Source organism: Stenella coeruleoalba, assembly GCF_951394435.1.
Source record: "Stenella coeruleoalba genome assembly, chromosome: 7".
In the NCBI taxonomy this organism is placed as follows: Eukaryota; Metazoa; Chordata; class Mammalia; order Artiodactyla; family Delphinidae; genus Stenella; species Stenella coeruleoalba.
Window position 1 is genome coordinate 48,232,845 of NC_137153.1, and position 21,865 is coordinate 48,254,709.

Below are 21,865 nucleotides of genomic sequence, written 5' to 3' on the forward strand. Positions count from 1 at the left end.
CTTAATCCCTCCTTTCCATTGTAATGCACGTAATTTTTTTTTTTAAGGCTTAGGGTCCTGGAGAACATCCAAAAGGTATTTTAGTGGTCAGAGAGCATTTCTATTTAGAAGCAGCACCCAGTGATACATAAACACAGCACCATCAAGGTTACAAGCTCTTTCCCTGGAAAATGGACCTTACCTTTAACAGAAACGTTGAAAGGCTTTTCCACCATCCCAGCCACTGTGTTCACACTGCAAACCCAGACTCCTGAGTCAGGGGGCAGGATCCGGTGGATTGTGAAGGTGGCCACTGAGAGATGACCCGTGTGGTTAAAGTCTTTTGGCTGGAAAGGTCAAAAAAAAAAAAAGCTTCTAGATAGGTATAAACACAAAGGTTCTGAACACTGACCCCATCGCATTGTTAAATAAGGAGTTTTCTAGGGGAGATTAAGAAGATCATTGCAATGCTTGTATAAGCATTGGCTTATTTCCAAAGCTATTGTAGTAGCCCTGAAAGTTTATGTTGGATTGATGCCCTCGCAGATCCTGCTGTTGTATTTGTGTGTTTGGGAGAGTGGGGCAAACACTTCCAAGCAAAGAGTCAAAGTCCTTCTAAACTGCTTCTGGTAACATTTGTTCCTTTCTGGTCCAATACAGAGATGGCTGGGTGAGAAGACAAAATGGCTTCCTAAAGTGTTTGAGGGGCTGCCGAGTATGGTATTGTGGAAAAAGTCAGGGCTCCGAAGACACGTGGACCTGAGTTCACATCCCAGCTCTGCCACTTTTGACCAATTCCTTAGTTACTTAACTTCACGCAGCCAGTTTCCACTTCTGCAAAAAGGGGACAGGTAATGTAAAGTAAGATGTGTATAGTATGGTCAGCCCTCACTAGATGGTAGCTGTGACTTGCACTAACTCATGGATACTCCAACAAGATTTTGGAAGCGGTCAGTTGGCTTCTGCTACCGAAAGGATTGTTGGAGTGGAATCAGGGACATCTGACGTGTGAACATTCTACATATCCTGCCCCCAAGAGGTCATTTGGACCTGCCTTCTGGTCAAGTTGATTTTCAGTCACCTTTGAGAGAAAAATAAGATAACTATTTCAAAATCTTAGGTAAGAAAATACATCAATTTCCCAAAGACCACTTGTGACACAGAGAAATTTGAGGTAGTTCCTGTCTCTGTTGCATTTGGGATTGTTGGAACAGGGAAGGGAAACATATCGGAAAAGTAGCTTATTCCTTTCCAGCAAAGAAGAACGTTGTGATAGCACCCTACCCAGTGGTAGACACCAACAGTGAGGACAAAGTGCAGAGGCAGAGACCCAAGGTATGTATTCAGACCTAAGGGATTCCGTGGATCACAGTTTCTGGATTGGAGGTGTGGGATCAGGTCTATCTAGAGTCAAACGGGTTATGCTGAACTCTCCTCTGCTTTTTGTCAAAGCTAACAACACCCTAGCTTAGGAGGATGCAAGCCATGAATGGAATCCAGCCTTTAGCAGGGTGAGTGCTACACTGAAAATATCTAGTAGTATCAGGAGGTCAGATTAAGAATACAGCCACTATGGAGAACAGTATGGAGGTTCCTTAGAAAACTAAAAACAGAGCTACTATATGATCCTGCAATCTTACTCCTGGGCATATATCTGGAGAAAACTACAATTCGAAAAGATACATGCACCCCAATGTTCATTGCAGCACTATTTACAGTAGCCAAGACATGGAAGCAACCTACATGTCCATTGACAGATGAATGGTAAAGAAGATGTGGTATATTTATACAATGGAATATTACTCAGCCATAAAAAATGAAATAATGCCATTTGCAGAAACATGGATGGACCTAGAGATTATCATACTAAGTGAAGTAAATCAGAGAAATACAAATATCGTATGATATCCCTTATATGTGGAATCTAAAATATGACACAAATGAACTTATGTATGAAGCAGAAACAGAATCATAGACATAGAAAACAAACTTATGGTTTAGAAAGCAAACTTATGGTTACCAAAGGGAAAAGGGGGAAGGGGAGGGATAAATAAGGAGTTTGGGACTAGCAGATACAAACTACTATATATAAAATAGATAAACAACAAGGATTTGTTGTTGTTGGGAACTACATTCAATACCTTGTAATAACTTATAATGGAAAAGAATCTGAAAGAAATATATATGTATAACTGAATTAGTTTGCTGTACACCTGAAACTAACACAACATTGTAAACCAACTATACTTCAATTTTTAAAAAGGCTATAATTTGTTCTACAAAAAAAAAAAAGAAAAAGAATAACTCTTACATGGAGCACTGTCCCATCTGGCTTCACCAGGGTCATTTCTTCATTAGCAGGTAGCGGCCAGCCAGATGCTTTGCAGATGGGGTTAAATTTACCACTGTTTACTTCTATGTGATCTGGCAAATCCTCTATCTTTGGGGTCATCCTTGGCATGCCTGAATGAAGGAAAGAGCACTGTGAAATCTAATCTTTAACACAGCAGAAATAGAAATAATAAAAGTAGCTACCGTTTAGTAAGCCATGCACTGGGCAAGAACTTGGCAAATATTATATTGTTTTATCATCACGTAATAAACTTGTGGGGTGGGTGCTATTGTGGTTCCCATTTTAAAGATGAGGAGACTGAGGCTCTGAGTTCAGGTTGAAGCTCAGATCTTTTTTTTTTTTTTTTTTTTTTTGCGGTGCACGGGCCTCTCACTGTTGTGGCCTCTCCCGTTGTGGAGCACAGGCTCCGGACACGCAGGCTCAGCTGCCATGGCTCACGGGCCCAGCCGCTTTGCGGCATGTGGGATCTTCCTGGACCGGGGCACGAACCCATGTCTCCTGCATCGGCAGGCGGACTCTCAACCACTGCGCCACCAAGGAAGCCCAAGCTCAGATCTTTATGACTCCAGAATTCACACTCTTTGGCCATAATGATGTACTTTCTCAGTGGACCTAGGAGATACAGTCTCAATATTGAAAAGGTCATCAGCACCACATCTCTGCAGATCTTACTGTCCACTCCCTCTCTTGCTTTATAAGGGAATTTTTTTTACAAAAACAAAAGTTCTTCTTTCACTCTGCAAGCCCCCAATACTGCCGATCAACAGTATGTCAAGTTTTGATATCTGAGAGATGTCTCATTAATTGGGAAGTCTGCAAGTGGCCGATGATTAATTATATTCACATTTACATCGAAGAAGTAAAGTGGAATAAAACTCCCCCAAATCAATTTCCCATCAATAGCCAAATAAAAAATACTGCTGCCAATACGGAAAGGAAAAAATGTCTCTGGTATCAACAAAGGTATCAGGAGCCCTTGCTTGTTATCTGCAGAGTAGAGAATGAATAATTCTGAAATGTAACAATTTTATTCTGAACTGTAAGGTCTTAGAGAATTTTGGAACATGTTTAACTAAATGTAAGACATGACTGAAAACAGTCCAACACTTAGTAAAGAATGTAGGAGACGGAGATGCACTTAAAGCAAATAAGGGAAACATTGGAAAAGTGGCTTAGTCCTTTCCAGCAAAAAAGAACAGCCGTCACCTACATGCTGCTCCACATCAGCGGTGGGTCAAGGTAAACACATCAATATTGATATTTTATATTGATATCCTATTTCTCAGGCCTAGAATGAAACAGGTAAAGTGTATGGAACAGGAGGGAAAAGGATCTAATAGCCACAAAGATAATTCCTTGATATATCTGCAGACTTGGAGAGATTGTGATTAGAAAATTTGCCAGACTGTTCAGCCTACACAATTACTGCCATCGGAATTCTTCAAAGTGCTTTGACATTTTCAAACCATATCTTTCCTTCATTGTCCCCTTGCAGTTTCTGCAGCTGGATGGGGGTGGAAGAACAGCTAGAGGGTGGAAGAGGGTGTGAGGGAAAGGGAGCTGCTCCCCAGAAGCCCGGAACCTGGTTCTAAGTTTGAGATTCTCACACTTTTTGTAACATCAGCCTTAGAACAGAAAGGAGGAAGTGGTGCAGAAAATTCAAATCATTAAGCTTGTTCATTGCCCACTTTCAATCCATGTTCTGGCCCACAGCCTTTCCTTACCTTCCTAGACCCTCCCAGATTTCCGCCCTGTAACAAAGTCCAAACACTGGGGAAGAGGAGAAAGTATAAAGCTGACAAGCTAAAGTCTTTGAGAAAACAGTTGGTATTTCCCCACATATTTGCTCTGATTTTTAAAACTCACAGGCAGAAGTCCATAAATGTCTTATTATTCTGAGTGTAGATTTCACTGGACATGTTATTTATATTTGATTGAAAAAGTAATATATGTTTATTATTTTTAAATTTTGAAAATATGCTTCTTTGGATTTTAAAAAGTATATTCTAGGGTAAGCGTTAGCAAACTTTCTTGAAAGGACTAGATAATAAATATTTTCAGCTTTGCAAGCCCTATGTTCTCTGTGGTAACTCCTCAACCCTGTTGTGTAAGAGCAACCTTACACGATATATTGTAAACAAATGGGCATGGCTGTATTCCAATACTTTTTTTTTATGAGAACAGATAGATGTTCTATCTATCTAAAAAGGAATGAGATACATACTGACATGTGCTACAATACAGATAAAACTCAAAAACCGTATGGTAAGTGAGAAAAGCCAGCCACAAAAGACCGTGTATTGTATGATGCCATTTATAGACTAGGAAATATCAAGAATAAGTAAATCTGTACAGGCAGAGAGTAAATTACTGGTTGCCAGGCGCTGGGAGGAGGAAAGAATGGGAGTTACTGCTAATAGGTACACACTTTCTTTTGGTAAAATGAAAACATTCTAGATTATGGTGTTGGTTGCACAACTCTGTAAAAGCATTCAATTTTACGTTTTAAAGGGATGAACTTCATGGTATAAAAATTATACCTCAATAAAACTGTTTTTAAAAAAAAGTACACAAGGGACTTCCCTGGTGGCACAGTGGTTAAGAAACTGGCTGCCAATTCAGGGGACATGGGTTCGAGCCCTGGTCCGGGAAGATCCCACGTGCTGCGGAGCAACTAAGCCCATGCGCCACAACTACTGAGCCTGAGCTCTAGAGCCAGGAGCCACAACTACTGAGCCTGCGAGCCACAACTACTGAAGCCCACGTGCCTAGAGCCCATGCTCTGCAACCAGAGAAGCCACTGCAATGAGAAGCCCGCGCACCACAACAAAGAGTAGCCCCCGCTCGCTGCCCGTGCGCAGCAACAAAGACCCAGCATGGCCAAAAATAAATAAATGAAATAAATAAATTTATTTTAAGAAAATAGTACACCAGATTTGGTTTGTGGGTGTTTGCTGACTTCTGCTCTACGGTAATTCTGAACTAGAATTATTTAAAACTTCATTTTGAGGATAATACTTTTCATTTTTTTCCTTTCATTATATCTTTCTTTTAAAAAATATTTTTTATCCAAATCCCTTCCACATAATTCTTCCACTGTTGTGGATATCCAGGGAAAAGGCTGGTCCTAGAGAAGAGAGCAAAAGAGGTAGGCAGAGTTCTCAGCTGGCCAGTTATCACTTAATGTGCTACAAAGAACACATGGTTTATTCCTTAGTGGAAAGGCCAGTGTGAGAGTCCATAGAAAAGATTCAGAAAGCTGTCCTTTAGAACATGGGATATATTCTTCCCTACTTCAGGGTGGAAACAGAAGGAGTTTAAGAATCTTGGGCTAGTGGGGCAAGAATTATGCCAGAAGACCTTGGTTCAGACATGCTGAACCTGACCCTGACTACAGTGTTACCTTGCTTTACCTTCTTTCTCACACTGGAGCCCTTGGTGTCCCGGAGAGCAGAGGCATCCTTGGAACCGATCACACATCTCCCCATTGGTGCAACTGCACCTAAGCTTACAGTCTGGTCCATAATAACCAGGCTGGCATGCTGTAAACAAAGACATCAAAAACCAGTGTTAAGATAGGGAAGGAGGAAAACTCAGGCTATAGGTGGCTAGTTTTACTTTTTTTCTCCAAGCTACCAAGTAGTATTAATTATCTGAATTACCAAGAAGTTAAAGGGTTGAGGAATTCTGCTTCCAGGAGAGTTGAATAAGCTCCTACCAGGTCACCCTTCTCAAAAATAACAACTCTATTTTAAAAACAACTACCTGAAAGCACTGAAGAGTGATGGGAGGAGGGACAGAGGGGACCACACAGGTTCTGAGGGGAACTGAAATTTGGAAGATGAGAATGGTGTGCTCCCCATTGTCAGCTTTTAGTCTAATGGTTGGTACAGTTGACATTGTGTGGGGAAGCTAGGACTCCAAAGAAAACCTGTAGTCTTACAGACAGAGGAATCTTAGAGGACAGAGTCAAAGCAACTACAGCCTCTGGAAAGTGGGAGGGAAAATCTAGAAAGGAAGAGCCGAGGGAGGAAGTCCCAAATCTTTGGCTGACCCCAGAACCACACATGTTAAGTGCAGACTTGAAGCAACCCAGCTACGGCTAAAAGGAATGAACTGAGTTTGAGTTGATGCCTGAGAGTCAGAGTTTGCAGTTTGAGTCATACCAAGCTGATTGCCTGACAGGACATAATGAAACAAAATCAACATTGTTCAGAGAAATATATCATATTCCAAGTCTCCTCAATGTAACATTCACAATGTCCAAAATACAATCAACATAAGAAGAAATGGAAAATTCTGACCCATTCTCAAGGGAAAAGAAAATCAACAGAGACCAACCTGGATGACCCAGATGTTGGAAATAGCAGCTACAATAACTACGCTCAGTGAAGTAAAGGAAAATATGCTCACAACAAATGAAACAATTAGAAATCTCAGCAGAGAAATATAAACTATAAAACATAACCAAAAAGGCATTCTAGAACTGAAAAACATAATATTTGAAATAAAGATTTCACTGTATGGATGTAGCAACAGAATGGCGATGACAGAAGAGTCAATGAACTTAAAGCTAGATCAATAGGTATTCAGTCTGAAGAATACAGATAGGGAAAAAGAAAAAAACGATTGGAGCCTCAGGGACCTAAGGGACAATATCAAAAGGTCTAACATACGTGTAATTGTAGGTCCAAGGAAGGAGTCTGGGAGAACACTAAAATATCTCAATTCATAAAATCTTAGTGATTTCTTGAGCCAGATGTGGGCTGGAATGTTAATAAAGGTATTCCTATAAATCTGGGTCTAGAGACATATTCACCATGAAGTTAATGAAGCTTATGTTCTAGACTCCTCACATGCACGTAACCCTTCTGGGCCCTAGCAAAGTTTTCATATATGCACATGTTTTTTAAAATTTGTGTATGATTTTTTAATAGTCTTTAAGGAGGAACTGGATCTACCCCTACTCGGTGGCACCTTTTACTTTAAGGTGTACATTTCTGAGACCATGTGGGATTCCTCTACGGCTAAGGCTCCCTCAGTGTTCCACGGGGGGCAGATACAGCATTTAGAGGGAACTGACTGAGGTTTTGCAGGTAGTTGAAGCTTACTTTTGTGTAACTCTCCTCTTTGTCCTCTTACTCTAAGCCCCTAGAGCTATGCTGTCCAGTATGGTAGCTGATAGCCATGGAGGGCTATTGAGCTCTTAAAATATGGCTAATCCAAATTGAGATTTCAAAGACTCAGTATGAAAAGAGGAATGTAAAACATCTCATTAATATTTTTTCTATTGATTACGTGTTGCTATGGTAATATTTTTGATATATTGGGTTAACTGAAATATTACAATTATTTCAACTGAAATATTACAATTATTTCACCTGTTTCTCTTACTTTTTTAATGTGGATACTAGAATAATTTAAATTACACATGTGGTTTGTTTCTATTTCTACTGAACTGCTCTGTCCTAGAGCACTGTTATCAAGTGGCTGGAGACCCCATCACAGCTCCCAACAGTGCCAGTTGTGGAAAAAGCTGATTTTGTGAGGCAAATACTGAAACACCATTGAGCTCTGCCTAATCCACCAGGTTAGCATCCATTAGGGAAGGTCTAGCATATTTGGCCACAGGTTCATGTTAAGTTACTGTGTGATAGTTGATGTGAAAAGCTTATTGGAAAGTAGATGGGAAACACATACCTCTGAGCTTCACCAAATGGGAAAATATATATTTAAAAGGGTAGAAGGAATCTTCGAGTAGGTGAAGTTAGTATTGCTTGTGTAAGGTCCACGGAAGATAAGACCTTAACTTCCTCGATTTTCAAATCCCAAATCTTACCTGGATCTGACCTAAAAGCAATGATATTTATGATGCACTGAAGATAACAAATCTTCTATGGGTTTCCAACTCAAAGTGTGGTCTGAAAACCAAGAGCATCACCTCGGAGCTTGTTAGAAATGCAGACCCTCACGCCCCAGTCCAGACCTATGAAATCAGAATCTGTTTTAATAAGATCCCCAGGTGATGTATATGAGAAACACTTTCTATGAGGTCCAGAGTCTTAACATGAAAGCATAATTAACTTTGGATGAAGATATCTTTGATTCAAAACCCTGTAATTCAGCAATAGACAGTTGAGTGAGCAGTCCAGGTATGTCCTACATGATGATTTCCAGCAAGCTGGATCTCCTTGGTATACCTGCTAGAACCTTTTCTCTCTAGGGGTGTGACTGGTACATACCTTCATTGCACTGCAGACCCTTCCAGCCTGTGGCACAGGAACACCCATAGGGGTCTGGGAGACAGAACACGTAGGACTTGCATCCCTCTGGTCCACTACACCTTTCTTTACAAGTTCTGCCAAACGTGTGCAGTTCACAAGCTGTGGGTGAGAAAAAGATGATTCAGAGGCAAATATGCAGCCCTTTGAAAATGCAGATTCTTCTTTTTAAGGGTCTCTCCTAGACCAGTGAACATGGAAAATAATCCAACGTAAGCTGTGGAATTGTCAGTGTAAACACACCCTTATGGCCCATTTTATAGATAATGAAACTGCCTCACAGAGAGGATACTCCAGGCACAGCCCCCAGTAGTGCAGTTTGCGTACTGCACAAACCTAGGGAGAGGCGTTCACACCATAGATGTCGTAGATTTGTATACTTATTACAACTTTTCAGTGGTTGACTGAAATAAAGAGCCTTTAAGAAAGGGCACCTTTTTTGAATTTACTCAAAGGTACCATATGGGCTCACAGAGGCCATTTAGCTTCCATTCCCAAATGGGTCCAGATCTAAAATTCTAGATCCAGCAACAATGGCTTTTTAAATCCACAGGTTACTCATCAAGCACTTTTGACTTACCTTTCTCACATGTTCTCCCCATGAACCCAGGAGGGCAAATGCATTCCCCGGTATCTTCGTGGCAGATCCCATTGTTCATACAAGCAGTGCAGACACGGTTACATTCAGGTCCCCACTTCTGAGCTTCACATCCTTTTTTTAAGGAAAACAAGACTATGGTGAGTGGAGCAACTTCATTCCCCAAAGCTTTATTGAGCACCTGATACATGTTAGTCATGTGAGTGGGCACTGGTGAACGAAGATAAATAAAACACAATCTCTGCTCTCTAAAAGCTAAGAGTCCAATGTGGGAAACAGACATGTGATAGAAAATAATGATAACGACAAAGACAGAAGTACCTAATTCTGCCTTAGGGTTGGAATAGGGCATAAGAGAGGGCTTCTCAGAGGAGGTGGTATGTGCGTTGAATCTGCAGGACCCACTAAGTGACAAAGAAGATAAGGCTGGAGAGCGTGTTCTGGGCAGAGGCTAGGTTGGGAGGAAAACACGGCATGTTTGGAGAGCTGCAGTTACGGTTAGAGACAAGAGCAGTGGTTTTCAAAGTGTGACCCCTGACGAGTAGCATCACTATTACCTGGGAATCTGTTAGAAATGCAAATCCCAGACTCCCATCAATGACCTACTACTGTATGAGAAACTCTGGAGGTAGCCTAGCAACCTATGCTTCACACGTGTTTCAGATAATTCTGAGGCGTGCCAGAGTTTGGGAACCTCCAGTGTAAAGAATGTGGAGAATAACCCAAATGGGAAAAGAATCTGAAAAAGAATAGATCCATGTACATATGTAACTGAATCACTTTGCTGTACACCTGAAACTAACACAAAATTGTAAATAGTTCAATATAAAATAAAGATTAAAAAAAATAAAGAATGTGGAGACAGAAGACAGCTAAAAGGGGAAGCAGGAGCTAGTAGCCCCCAAATATTTTTCAGGTAGAAAACATATAAGAAATGAAGCAAGATACAAAATTGAAAGTACGAGAATGGTAAAATGCTTCTAGATTCGTATTTCCTGGTTCTTTCTCTCCAGCACTTGGTGATTTCAGATTGTTATTTAGGATACCTTCTGATAAGGAAAGCTCAGGGGGAGTGGGGTAGGGTGACTGTTTGTGGTCAGGAATTTAGTTTAATTTTTCTTCTGAAAGGAACTAATGTCTTTGTCCCTGAATATTAGTCTCGCGGTGGTAAACCTGGACCTGTGCCTACAGCTTATAATATTTTTGCCAAGAACTCCTAGTTATCAGTATTTTCTCTAAAATAATCAGGAAGACTGTCAACACAGACCCAGTCTTACAGGCAACCACTTAATTGATAAAGCTACAAAATGTCTCAAAGCTACTCTTTACGTGCCTTAATATATAAAGGGAAAACTACTTCTGCACAATTAGTGATTTCTGGAGAGCCAGAGCACAGATTATCTTCACATGATGAAAACTAATGATGGCAGACACTGGAGATGAAAGGGGTTCTCCTGTTACATTAAAGTATGTCTCTAACCCTGCACCGATCTGAAGACCAGTCCCAGCTTCACTCCTAATCCTGGGAAAGAGGAAGGGATTAAGCTCAAGGAAATACTTAAGGTGATCTCTTAGAGGGATGCAGAAGACAGGAAAAGAGTTCCTTGATAAGCAACAAGTATGCAGTTAGGCTTCTGTTATTTTCTTCAAAAGCCTCGTGGTTTTGTATTTTAGGAAACCATAGACCCGTGGCATACAGAGAGAAATCCTATAAACTTAATGTTTTCGAGAAATCTTTTGCCATGGAGAGAATTTACGCCGAAAAGAAATCCTACACATATAACCAGTATGATTTTTAATACATATCTTTAAGCACTGACTATTCCTAGGGTTCAAATCTACCTGGAGAGATACCTTACAGTTATGAGAAATGAACAAAATGCCTTCAACTGTACCGCATTTCTTGGTAAACATCAAAGAGGTCAAAGGGAAGGAAGTACTTTTAAATAGGATGGTTGTGGCCCAACTCAAACTTTCTTAGAATGATTTTGGATATTAGCAGAGCTTCTCAAACAGTTTTATTGAAATAAGAGCCAAAGAGAATGAATGTGCTTCTAGCCATCTGAAAAGGAGACAACCTGCAGATCAAAATGTGTTTGAAGTCTTTTGCTTTATCTTAAAATTTCAGGGAAATTTAAAATTCAAATCTATGATAAGTCACGTTTGTTTTGTCATTTAAAAAAAAAAAGCTTTAAACCTTTTACCACATATCGACATTTGATGTTTTTGATATTGCTGGAAAATCTGCCAATTTACCCCAGACTATGAGTGCCCCTGGTACATGGTGCTATATCGCACTGGAGAGACCATCTTAATGAAATGAATGCAACCTGTGTCCTTGCCATTCAGACTCTCCGAGAGTAGAGAGGAATGAAAGGGGATTTCACCTGCCCAAACTAGATGAACCACACTTTTCATATGTCTATTTTCATATCGCAGTATCTGTTTATCTATTTATGTATGTACCTGCTCTGCTTGGGAATTACCCAAGGGACAGTGATTCATCTTATTATCCTTGTATTCTCAACACCAGCACAATGCCTGGCAGAGACTTATAATCAACACGGATTTGTTGCATGAATGAATGAATGCATAAATATAATGCAAAGCAAAATAAGTACTCTTCACAAGTTAACGATGCTAATCATTAGAGGAATGACAAGGCATCCCTAGTACTCAGACCTGAAGGCCTGAACATTTAATATCATGAATACCTAACATCACCGGAGAAAATTCAGGGCAAATTTTTTGCTTTCTATAGATCAATTTTTGTAAAAACCACTGGTGACAGTTGCTACCCACTTTGATAGTTATAATGGGGGAGAAGTTTTCACCAGTTCTAACTCTTGCATTTTTCAAACCTGAAAACAGAAATCACATTTGAGAGTTAAATGATCTGGAAAGTTGGGATTTACAGGAGACTTAAGGTTTCACTAGATACTAGGCCAACCCAGAAGGCCCAACTCATCTCCCTGTAGCAGACACCTTTTGGGGAGACTGTCCAGCTCACAGTGATTACCATTCTGTATGTAGTATGTGGCTCCACCCTTGTCTATAGCTCATTGGTCTAGGCGAGTAGACACCTGACACGTGTCAGACCAATCTGATTGTTCATCCTGAGAGTTCAACATTTAGAAGTAAAAGAAACATCACTGAAGCTAAGTTAGGGTCATGGTAGCCTCCTAAAGTCCACCCACCCTCGCCGGTGCTGAGCCCCAGATCTTCCCTGGAAGATCTTTTCTGGAATTTGCTTATCAGCTTTTCCGTCAATTTTTTAAAGTCTTCAGTATACTTTCAACTAATCCCTGGTTTTTGCTTAAGTAGCCAGAGTCAGTTTCTGCTACTTCCAACTAAAAATCCTAACAACCACACCATCACTTACTCCGGACTATTAGCCTGGTGAAGGCCGAGGTGAAGAGGTTTCCTCCTATGTACCTGGCCGAGTACACTCCAGCATCCTGGGGCTGAGCATGAGGCAGATGCACTTCTAAAATATCAGGTACTTCATGCCGGGGCACTGAATGGATGAAGGAACCTGTAAGGGAGAAAAGTGGAGAACAATGGGTCTCACTCAAACACTCCTGTTTCCTTGTCTGCCCCCTCCACTTGATCAGCTTTCCCTGGCCTGATACAGAAAATGTGCTCTAGCGTATTAGATGGGGGGGAGAAGAATGAAAAGGCTGAACTATCGAATGCTCTCCCAAACGTTGAGAAAAGTATGGTGTTGGAGCACATAGGTTAGTCTATAGGATCTACCACCAAACACATGAAGATGAGGGTAGCCTAAATTTCTCATCTTCTGCAGGGAGAGGCACACCGACAAAGCTGGGGAAAACGTCAGGTAAACTTGCCAACTAATCAATTAAGAGATAACTAGAATCACTACTCCAACCTGTAAGTCATTCATCCACAGAACTCAGAAGTCTCCATCAATATTCCAGCGGCGTCAGGAAACTGCCACCAGGTGGCGCCAAACCGTAGTCAGACCCAGACAGATTTGGGTTGCGCACTTGGACCCCCAGAACCCCTGCCAGTTGGCTTTCCAGGCTCACTCTGGTCATTTCCTTAGCCTTGCAACCAAACAGCATCCCATTTTACATGGCAGAATTTGAGACCCCACATATTACATCATGATGGGACTTTCTTGTACGTTCATAGTTCTTGTACGTTCATAGTTCATACTGTATATTTGTAAATGTACAATGTGTAAAAATCTTTACTTTAATTTACTTAAGTAACCAAACATGTTACCTAAGACAGCTTCTATCATAGAATCTGATTAGCTTGCATCATAGTAGCTTTACTTCAAACATCTGCCCCCAAGACTGCAATAAGATAATGACCCAGTATGTTTTATGCTATCTGATGTCTCGCACAACAGTGTCAGAATGACACAAAACACATACTCACCGTTTTTGTAAATCACTGCATCTTCTTCTTTAATCAATACCTTTTTGAAAGATATGTTCACATTATCTCCCCTGTCCACAGTCATAGTTAAAGTAGCTGGTAGGAAGGAAGCTTTTAAAAGAGAGAGAAAAAACAAATGAGAAAATGAGGTTATATATCTTTTCCAGGAACAAATGAACCTTGACTCAGAAGATGAGGCCTATGACTTGGCAGGAGTCAGCTGGTTTTCATGAGAGCTTAGAGAGCCACACTGTGAAGGCAGAAGATGCCTCTGAACCATGCTCAGAAGGACCTGAGCTTTGGGTACATCTGCTTGTTTTCCTCAGCGCCTGCTGACCTGGGCACAGTGCCCTGGAAGACTCCCACACAGATACCGTGGTGCAGATAGTGACATGGGGTGGACCCAGAGGGAGAGTGGTGGAGATCAAAGAGCACCGTGAGCCCTGGAATTAGACAGTCCTGGGCTTAAGGCCACCCTCTGCCACTTACTGAACCTTTTTTTTTTTTTTTTTTTTTTTTTTTTTGCCGTACTCGGGCCTCTCACCGTTGTGGCCTCTCCCGTTGCGGAGCACAGGCTCCAGACGTGCAGGCTCCGCGGCATGTGGGATCTTCCCGGACCGGGGCACGAACCCGTGTCCCCGGCATCGGCAGGTGGACTCTCAACCACTGCGCCACCAGGGAAGCCCTACTGAACCTTTTTGACCCAGTTATTTCACCTCTGAACCCCTCAGCTTCCTCATCTGTAATTTAGGAGTAAAAGTATTTACCTTAAACGGTTGTTAGGAATAGTAAATGATGTATGCCAAACCCCTGGGTGCTTAGAAGAGGTCAGGATCCTTCCCAAATATAAACAAAGGCCACGCCGCTGTGGTGACATGTGCAGTGTGGCCATGAGTGGCAGGGAAGGCAGGCAGGGGACCTCGGGGCCGCCTTCTGGGGCTCCCTCTCACCTGAGGAGGTGCTTCATTTAGCAATCTAACCGAACAGCTGTTGCTCTCTACGACATGCCCTCAGGCTCCTGTGAGAACTATCTGACCATTTCAGGCTGTTGTTCCTTTCTCTGCGGTTTGTTTATATTTTCTGCTCCTTTGTGTGAAGATTGTTTAGCTGACCGTGGGACTTCTCGCTCAGCATTGTATTCTGAAAAGGAACTGAGATTCTCCACTCGGCTCAACTCCAGTGTGGCTTTACGTTTTCCCCATTCTGTGGTTTTTTTTATTATTTCAGACTTTGCGCCTCTTAAGCTCCCTGTTTTGGGGGTCGGAACACAGTCGCACCAGAGTTCCCCTGCCACCCAGCTGGCCACCTCCCGCATTCATGGCTCTAGGTGGATCGTTCTCTGCTGAGGACTAAGAAAGTGCATCCACAAGCCAGCCTTGCACCTTGGGCTTCCTGATGACACAGGAGTCCGACCTGTACACAGTACGCATAGACTGATAGTCACGTGACTCGACTGGATCATGAAAACAATAAGCCCCTATTGACCAGGCATTGTTCTAAGCACTTCACACATATTTAATTTTCATAATATCTCTAGGAGATAGGTACTACAATTATCCTACTTTTACAAATGAGGACATCAAGGTCCAGAGAGGTCAAGTAACCTGTTCAAGGTTACACAGCAAGCTCACAGGAGAGCCAGGATTTGAAGCAGGTAGCTCAGCTCCAGAGGCCTTTCATAGGTCATATAACACCTTCTTTTAGAAATGAGATTGCTGAGGCCTAGGTTATGGGATGACTTGCTTGAGATCATTTGGATTGATTAATTAACTCACAGACCTTAACTACGAACACAATTCACTTATTCCTTAAGCGGTGGAGAAGAAACTAGAAGGTAGTAAAAGTTATAAACAAAGACGCTTCTCATGGATGAAAAACAATTGAGCTAAATTTCAGTTGTCTCCTTTAATTTAATGATAAATAAAAACTGAGAGTAATAATGTCATTTTAGGTCCGTTGTTATTTTGTATAATTTCATAACAGCCCTGTGAAGACCAGATATCCACAGTCTGTCAGTGTGGAGATGGAGTTAAGGGTGACCAAGTCCCTTCCCAAGGCCTTCTAACAATAAATGTGAAAGTTGAGACACAAACTCAAGAGCTCCACACTTGTTCCAGACATCAGCCCTCCAGACCCATCCTACTCCGGGCCCGGCATCCTTACCTCTCACTTCCAGCCATGCTGAACTGTACTCAGTCCCTCAAACAGATCGCATGATCACTCACGTCCAAGTCATGAACTTTCTCCCTTCTCTTCTGCTCCTTCCTTTCCCCTGTGTCTCAGCAAGTCCTACTCATTCATCGGTCTTCATTTAGATGTCACTTTCTCCAGGGGCCTTACGCAATCCTGGAATCCAGGTTAAGTGCCGTCATACTGCCCTCCATATACCCTGTCCTTCCCCATTACAGCCCCACTCATACGAGGCTGAGCATTCCAGGAGGGTAGGCTCATGGCGGTTTTGAAAGGCAACACAGGGATCAGACCCAAGTTTACCTTCCCAGGTCCAACACGGGAAACCAGGTATATGAATGCTTCTAGTTACAATAGTTATAAGACTTACCTACTAATATGAAATCATAATAGTCCTCATCAGATATGCATTTGGTAATGATTAAATTACATAGCAATGTGTAGAAAATTGCTAGGGAGATGTCAGGCACATAATAAGTATTCAGGAAATGTTAACTTTGTTGTGTTTCCCATGTGTGGCACAAATAGAGGTTTAAGAATACTTGTGGGGGGCTTCCCTGGTGGCGCAGAGGTTGAGAATCTGCCTGCTAATGCAGGGGACACGGGTTCGAGCCCTGGTCTGGGAAGATCCCACATGCCGTGGAGCAACTAGGCCCATGAGCCACAAATACTGAGCCTGCGCTCCGCAACAAGAGAGGTCGCAATAGTGAGAGGCCCGCGCACCGCGATGAAGAGTGGCCCCCGCTTGCCACAACTAGAGAAAGCCCTCGCACAGAAACGAAGACCCAACACAGCAAAAATAAATTAATTAATTCATAAACTCCTACCCCCAACATATTCTAAAAAAAAAAAAAGAATACTGTGGAATGAAAGAATAGATGAATGAATCTGATTTCAAATTTTCCTATTTTCTTCATACATTTAACATGCTCATTTGAGTTATTTAGATACAAATGGCTCCTCTCAGTCAACTTCACAAATCATGTTTGGGAAATTGGATGTTCTTAAAGCAAAGCCATTTCTCAAATGAAAAGAGGAAGAAAAATAACCTAGGTTTCTTCTGATGGAACACTCTGTAATAGATCTTCGGATGTGAAAACATTCCAAACTTCATTTATACCTCCCTATCCCCAAATGCAATGTGCAGGGAGGTTTGAAAAAACTGCTTTTGACTTTTTTGGATGATGCCATTGATAAAAATCCCTTTGGCCATTTGGAGCCTGTGAGCCAATTTAAGCTGTGTTTTGGCACAACTCAAATGGATTTTCCACTTCCTCCCCAGATGCACGAGTCAGCAGCAAAGCAGGGATATAGTGATGTTTATCCTATCCTGCTGTGTCCCTAGGCGGGCACTCCTGAGTTCCCGTGATGTTTTACCAGGGAGTTAAGAGCGTCATGAAGACACAGTGTTGGAGGTTTTCTTGACTCACCATAAAGGATATCACTTTCCTTACACCGTATTTCAGCCATTGGATGGTCAACAAAAGAAAATCAGTTCAACAGCTTGAGATGATGTTGTTATTCAAATACAGGAGAGAAAGTACTTCCTATTTTTCTATTTTGTCTAAACCTCCATAATTATGTTAAAAGATGATATTAACATTTTCCACAGTTGAGTAGCAAAATTAATAGTCCCACTAAATTACTGCTCATTCCAAGGCACTAAATAATGACAATTACTGAACATTTACTGTGAGCCAGATAATGTTGGTGATTTCATTTGATTCTCAAATGTACGTGGTAAAGTCTCTATCCCCATTTATTTTTTCAAATGAGCAAACTATGATTTCAGGTAAGTAATTTGCGCTGGGTTATACCAGCAGTTGCAGAGCTAGGCTCAAACCCATGTCTGACTAACCTCCACTCCCGTATCTCTGTGCTCTAGGTTGCTTTTTGGGGTTTCAACTAGAGTTTGTTGTACTTTATAAAACAAGTGCTCAGAATTGGGGTGGGTGGTTAAAGTAAGTGAGAGTGATATAGAGAGGGTAGTGCAATAAATACAGACTCTGAAGCCAGACCGCTTGGCATTAAATCCTATTCCCACCATTTACAAACTGCTATTGTTATTATTATGTAAATTGTTCTGCAATGTCTCACTTTACAGTGAGCTTTCAGGAACATATCTACTGTGTAAATCAAATCTTACACTCATGGGAGCTGGCTTCTTGTATATACCATCTTACTCTTATTTAAAACCTAAGACGCTTTTGAAGATATTATACCCATTTCACAGACGATGAAAAATGAGACCAATAGAAGTTGAATAACTTGCTTAAGGCCATACAGCTGGTAAGTGGTAGAGAAAGAATTAAACTCAGGTGAAGTTGAGTCGAAAAGCCATCTTCTCTTCACTGTTCCTCACTACCCATGCCTGCCTTAGCCTCATTTAACTGAACTTAAACTATGCTTTACCTGTGCTGACCTGGACTCTCACTTTGGCGGGATCATTACGGTTGGTTTTGTTTTGGTTTTTTTTTTGCGGTACGCAGGCCTCTCACTGCCGTGGCCTCCCCCGTCGCGGAGCACAGGCTCCGGCCGCGCAGGCTCAGCGGCCATGGCTCACGGGCCCAGTCGCTCCGCGGCATGTGAGATCCTCCCGGACCAGGGCACGAACCCGCGTCCCCCGCATCGGCAGGCGGCCTTTCAACCACTGCACCACCAGGGAAGCCCTACGGTTGGTTTTTGACTCCCAATATTCTGTTTTAATTTGCTCTACGGATTCTTATTTATACATTTTCAGGACAGCCCAGAAAGGGCACTTCTCATGTCAAACCTGTGAGATCACTGGGGCACAAATCTCAGATCATCTTCATTCAGAATGTGGGCATATCAGCAGAAGGACATAACTCTTTACACAAGTCAGATCCCAATGACACATGTGAAAAATAACAGAGCCGACTTTTCAGCCACGATAGCTTTGGCACACCTCACATCCCTTTGTTCAACCTCTCTTCCCTCATCAGAGAGCTGCATTCCTGGGAATTTCTGTTGTGCACTTTTCCCACTCGCCTGATGCCATTTAAAGGTGAATGTTATAGTTTTGCTAAGAGGGCCTTTTCCCTCATTTGTGATGAATAATGATTTTATCACTTTGATCTTAAAACGAGCTTGCTGCCTTCAAATTTTTTAATTACCACCATTAGCAAATTCAAAGAAATATTTTCAGGTAGACCCCAGCTAGGGGCTGACTCTAACCCCTTGCTACTCAAAGTGTGGTCCTCAGCCCAGCAACATCTTATCCCCTGGGACCTTGTTAGAAATGCAGAATCTCAGGACTCTCCCCAAGGATCTACTGACTCAGAGTCTGCATTTTAACAAGACCCTTAGGGTGATTTTATAAGCATTTTTAACCTTGAGAAGCAGTAATCTAAAAAACCTACAGATTCCTGTATAAAAAGCTGACAGTCAGAAATGTGCAGAGGTGCATAATTTATCTGGATCAATTTTACAATTAAAAATCAAATCCTAAAGAGCTCACAATGTCATTGTCTCATGAAATGACACATCCTCAGTCCACAGTCTCGTGTGGTTATGATGATGTTAATTTGGTGAGGACCCCTTCATTTTAGTAATAACCAACCCAGAGAAAGGGACTGAGGGTGAGGGGCCAGATCATTTCCGTCAGAACAAGGAGAGGTCATTTCTGCTGGAATCTGTACCTTCGTCCCAGCAGATAGCATCAAGAGCACCAGAAGTCTACCTGCCTGTCCACACTTGGGAGCCTTAGGGCAGAACAGAGTCATTAAATAATGTTTACAATGACATCTCCTCCAACTGCCATGAGTTTGGTGGACTGGCCCAAAGATACAGCTTAGGACCCACTTCTATTTTGGGAGAAGGGTTCCATCACATCACTGCTTTTTGAGGCACCGAAAGGAGTAATACTCTTCCTTTGCAGAAGGCTCTCAAGGTCCTCCTTCAAAAGTTCTGGTGTTCTGTGAGCTGGGCCTGGGTACTCCACTTCTAAAATTAAATCATGTCGCCTGAAAAAAAGGGCCCCAATTCTTCATCCCTCCCTGTATCCATACTCGTGGCCATGTAATTGTGTAATACCCTCCCATTCTGACTTTAGGCTCAGCTGTTCGACTTGCTTTGGGCAATAAAAGTGAGGCAGAAGTGAGAGTATACAGTACTAAGTTTAGGTTTCAAGAAGCCTCGTGTGTTTCCGCTGGCTCTCTTGCACCCCTGCTGTCTCCATGAGAACATATCGACATTAGCCTGCTAACGGATAACAGTCACGTGGAACAGAGCCAAGGTAGCCCAACCAGGGCCAGCCTAATAAGCCTAGAGCCAGCCAATATCCACACACATGAGAGAGCTGCCCAGTCAAGATCAGCCACCTATCAACGCAGCTGACTCAGACTCACAAGCTATGAGTCATTATCATTATGCCACCGTGGCTTTGGTCGTGTGTTACACAGCATTACTATGTCAATAGATAACCACTGTACCAAGTAACTAATTAAATTGAGTTATTGAGAGATGTTTCCCTTAATGTTTTATTTCTACCATATTTCTCCTCTGAAAACATTAACTTCTGTTAAGAATACTCAGAGGCCAAGAAAACAAATAAGGAATCAAATGAAAAATCAATGAGAAAACTCAAAATAGCCCATAGTTTGGCGGTGGACACTTGTCTTCATTGCTGTGAATCATATTATATACACGTAACATGTTCCTATCTCCATCAGGACCATGGAGTCCTTAGGAGAACATGTGATAGATTTCATTTCATCTCATGAACTAGGCACAAGGTCTAGTGAAAGGATTGTATGTGAGGGAGTTGGACTAGATCATCTCTCATCTCTAATGCTCTCAGGAAGCTCATCCCCAGCCTGAGTGAGCAGCCGTCAAGACAAGAGGCGGGTGTGGGTCTCAGTGGACCTCACCTGCCCACAACCAAGGGGCACGTTACCTTGTTGGCGCATCTTCATGGTCCGTATCCTTATTGCCTCTCCTCGAACTCGCCCTTCACAGAAATAAGCACCATTGATTGTACTAGCCTTTTCTCTCTTCCAAACAACTTTTTTAGCCCATTCTCTGGTTGCATCTTGAGTAACTTCCAGTGGATCCTGGTGCTGGTTCATTAAGGCTTCAAAGTCCCTTCCTATGATGATGGGCTCATGCGGGCGCCATCCAGAGGCGATGCAGGTGAGGGATGTCTCAGCGTCAGACACGAGAGGTAGGGAATTGATCAAGATCAGGTCCATGGCACCGTCCACTGTTGCTAAAAGGAAAAGACGGAACATAATGTATGAGGAAGGTTATTAACATGGCCCCACAGGATAAGCTGGTGTTTACAAAGCCTTGTCTAAAAATAACTGTGTGAGCGGTCTTTCTAAAATGCTACTCTGATCATGTGCCTATCTCTCATTGGACAAAATCCAAAACTCTTTACCATGGCATCAAGACTCTTCATCACCTAGACCCTGCTAACCACTGCTGCCCCATTGCATGCCCTAGCTGTAATGGACTATCGGTTATTCTCCATTCCCAAAACAAGATGTGCACTAGGTGTCTTTATGCACTACAGTGCCTGAGACATAGTTAAGTATTCAGTAAGCGTTTGCTGAATTGAGACAAATTCATGATAATGGCATTATCATTATTTATCATTAATTATTGATCAATTAATGATAATGTGGTTCTACCCCAATAATAATGTATTCTAAAGAAATATGTCAATGACATACACCATATGCTAACTTTATAGACTCTCATCATTATCAAAGTATTGCCTGATTCCACATTAAATTCCGCAAGCTAAGGGAGGGACTGAGTGAAGTCTACATTTCCCTCTGACCCTCATCTTTGAAATGAGCCTAATAAGACCTGTCTTGCAGAATTCTTGTAAAGATTAAATGAGTTAAACTACATCACCTGCCAAGCACTGTGTCTGCAATATACAGGATACTCAATGACCATTATTTCATTTCTCTTTATTCTGCTTCTGAACACCTAGCCCCAAACCTCAAATCTTCCCAAATGTAAAAAGAAAATCCTACCTGACTTTTAAGATTTATTTACTAAGTGATAAAGCACATTTACAAAAAG

The 21,865-nt window shown here is 41.9% G+C and overlaps 1 protein-coding gene across 1 annotated transcript in view; it reads right to left on the reverse strand.

The window, feature by feature from the left end:
* Positions 1–21,865, reverse strand: part of TEK (TEK receptor tyrosine kinase) — a 103,847-nt gene that overhangs the window by 39,254 nt on the left and 42,728 nt on the right. Inside the window, exons 2-9 of the mRNA XM_079925808.1 lie at positions 20,727–21,038; positions 13,622–13,732; positions 12,594–12,746; positions 9,194–9,325; positions 8,575–8,715; positions 5,746–5,874; positions 2,291–2,442; positions 182–326 (exon numbers count right to left, since the gene is read on the reverse strand). Coding sequence (XP_079781934.1) covers positions 182–326; positions 2,291–2,442; positions 5,746–5,874; positions 8,575–8,715; positions 9,194–9,325; positions 12,594–12,746; positions 13,622–13,732; positions 20,727–21,038 — 1,275 coding nt within the window. The remainder of the gene's footprint in view (positions 1–181; positions 327–2,290; positions 2,443–5,745; positions 5,875–8,574; positions 8,716–9,193; positions 9,326–12,593; positions 12,747–13,621; positions 13,733–20,726; positions 21,039–21,865) is intronic.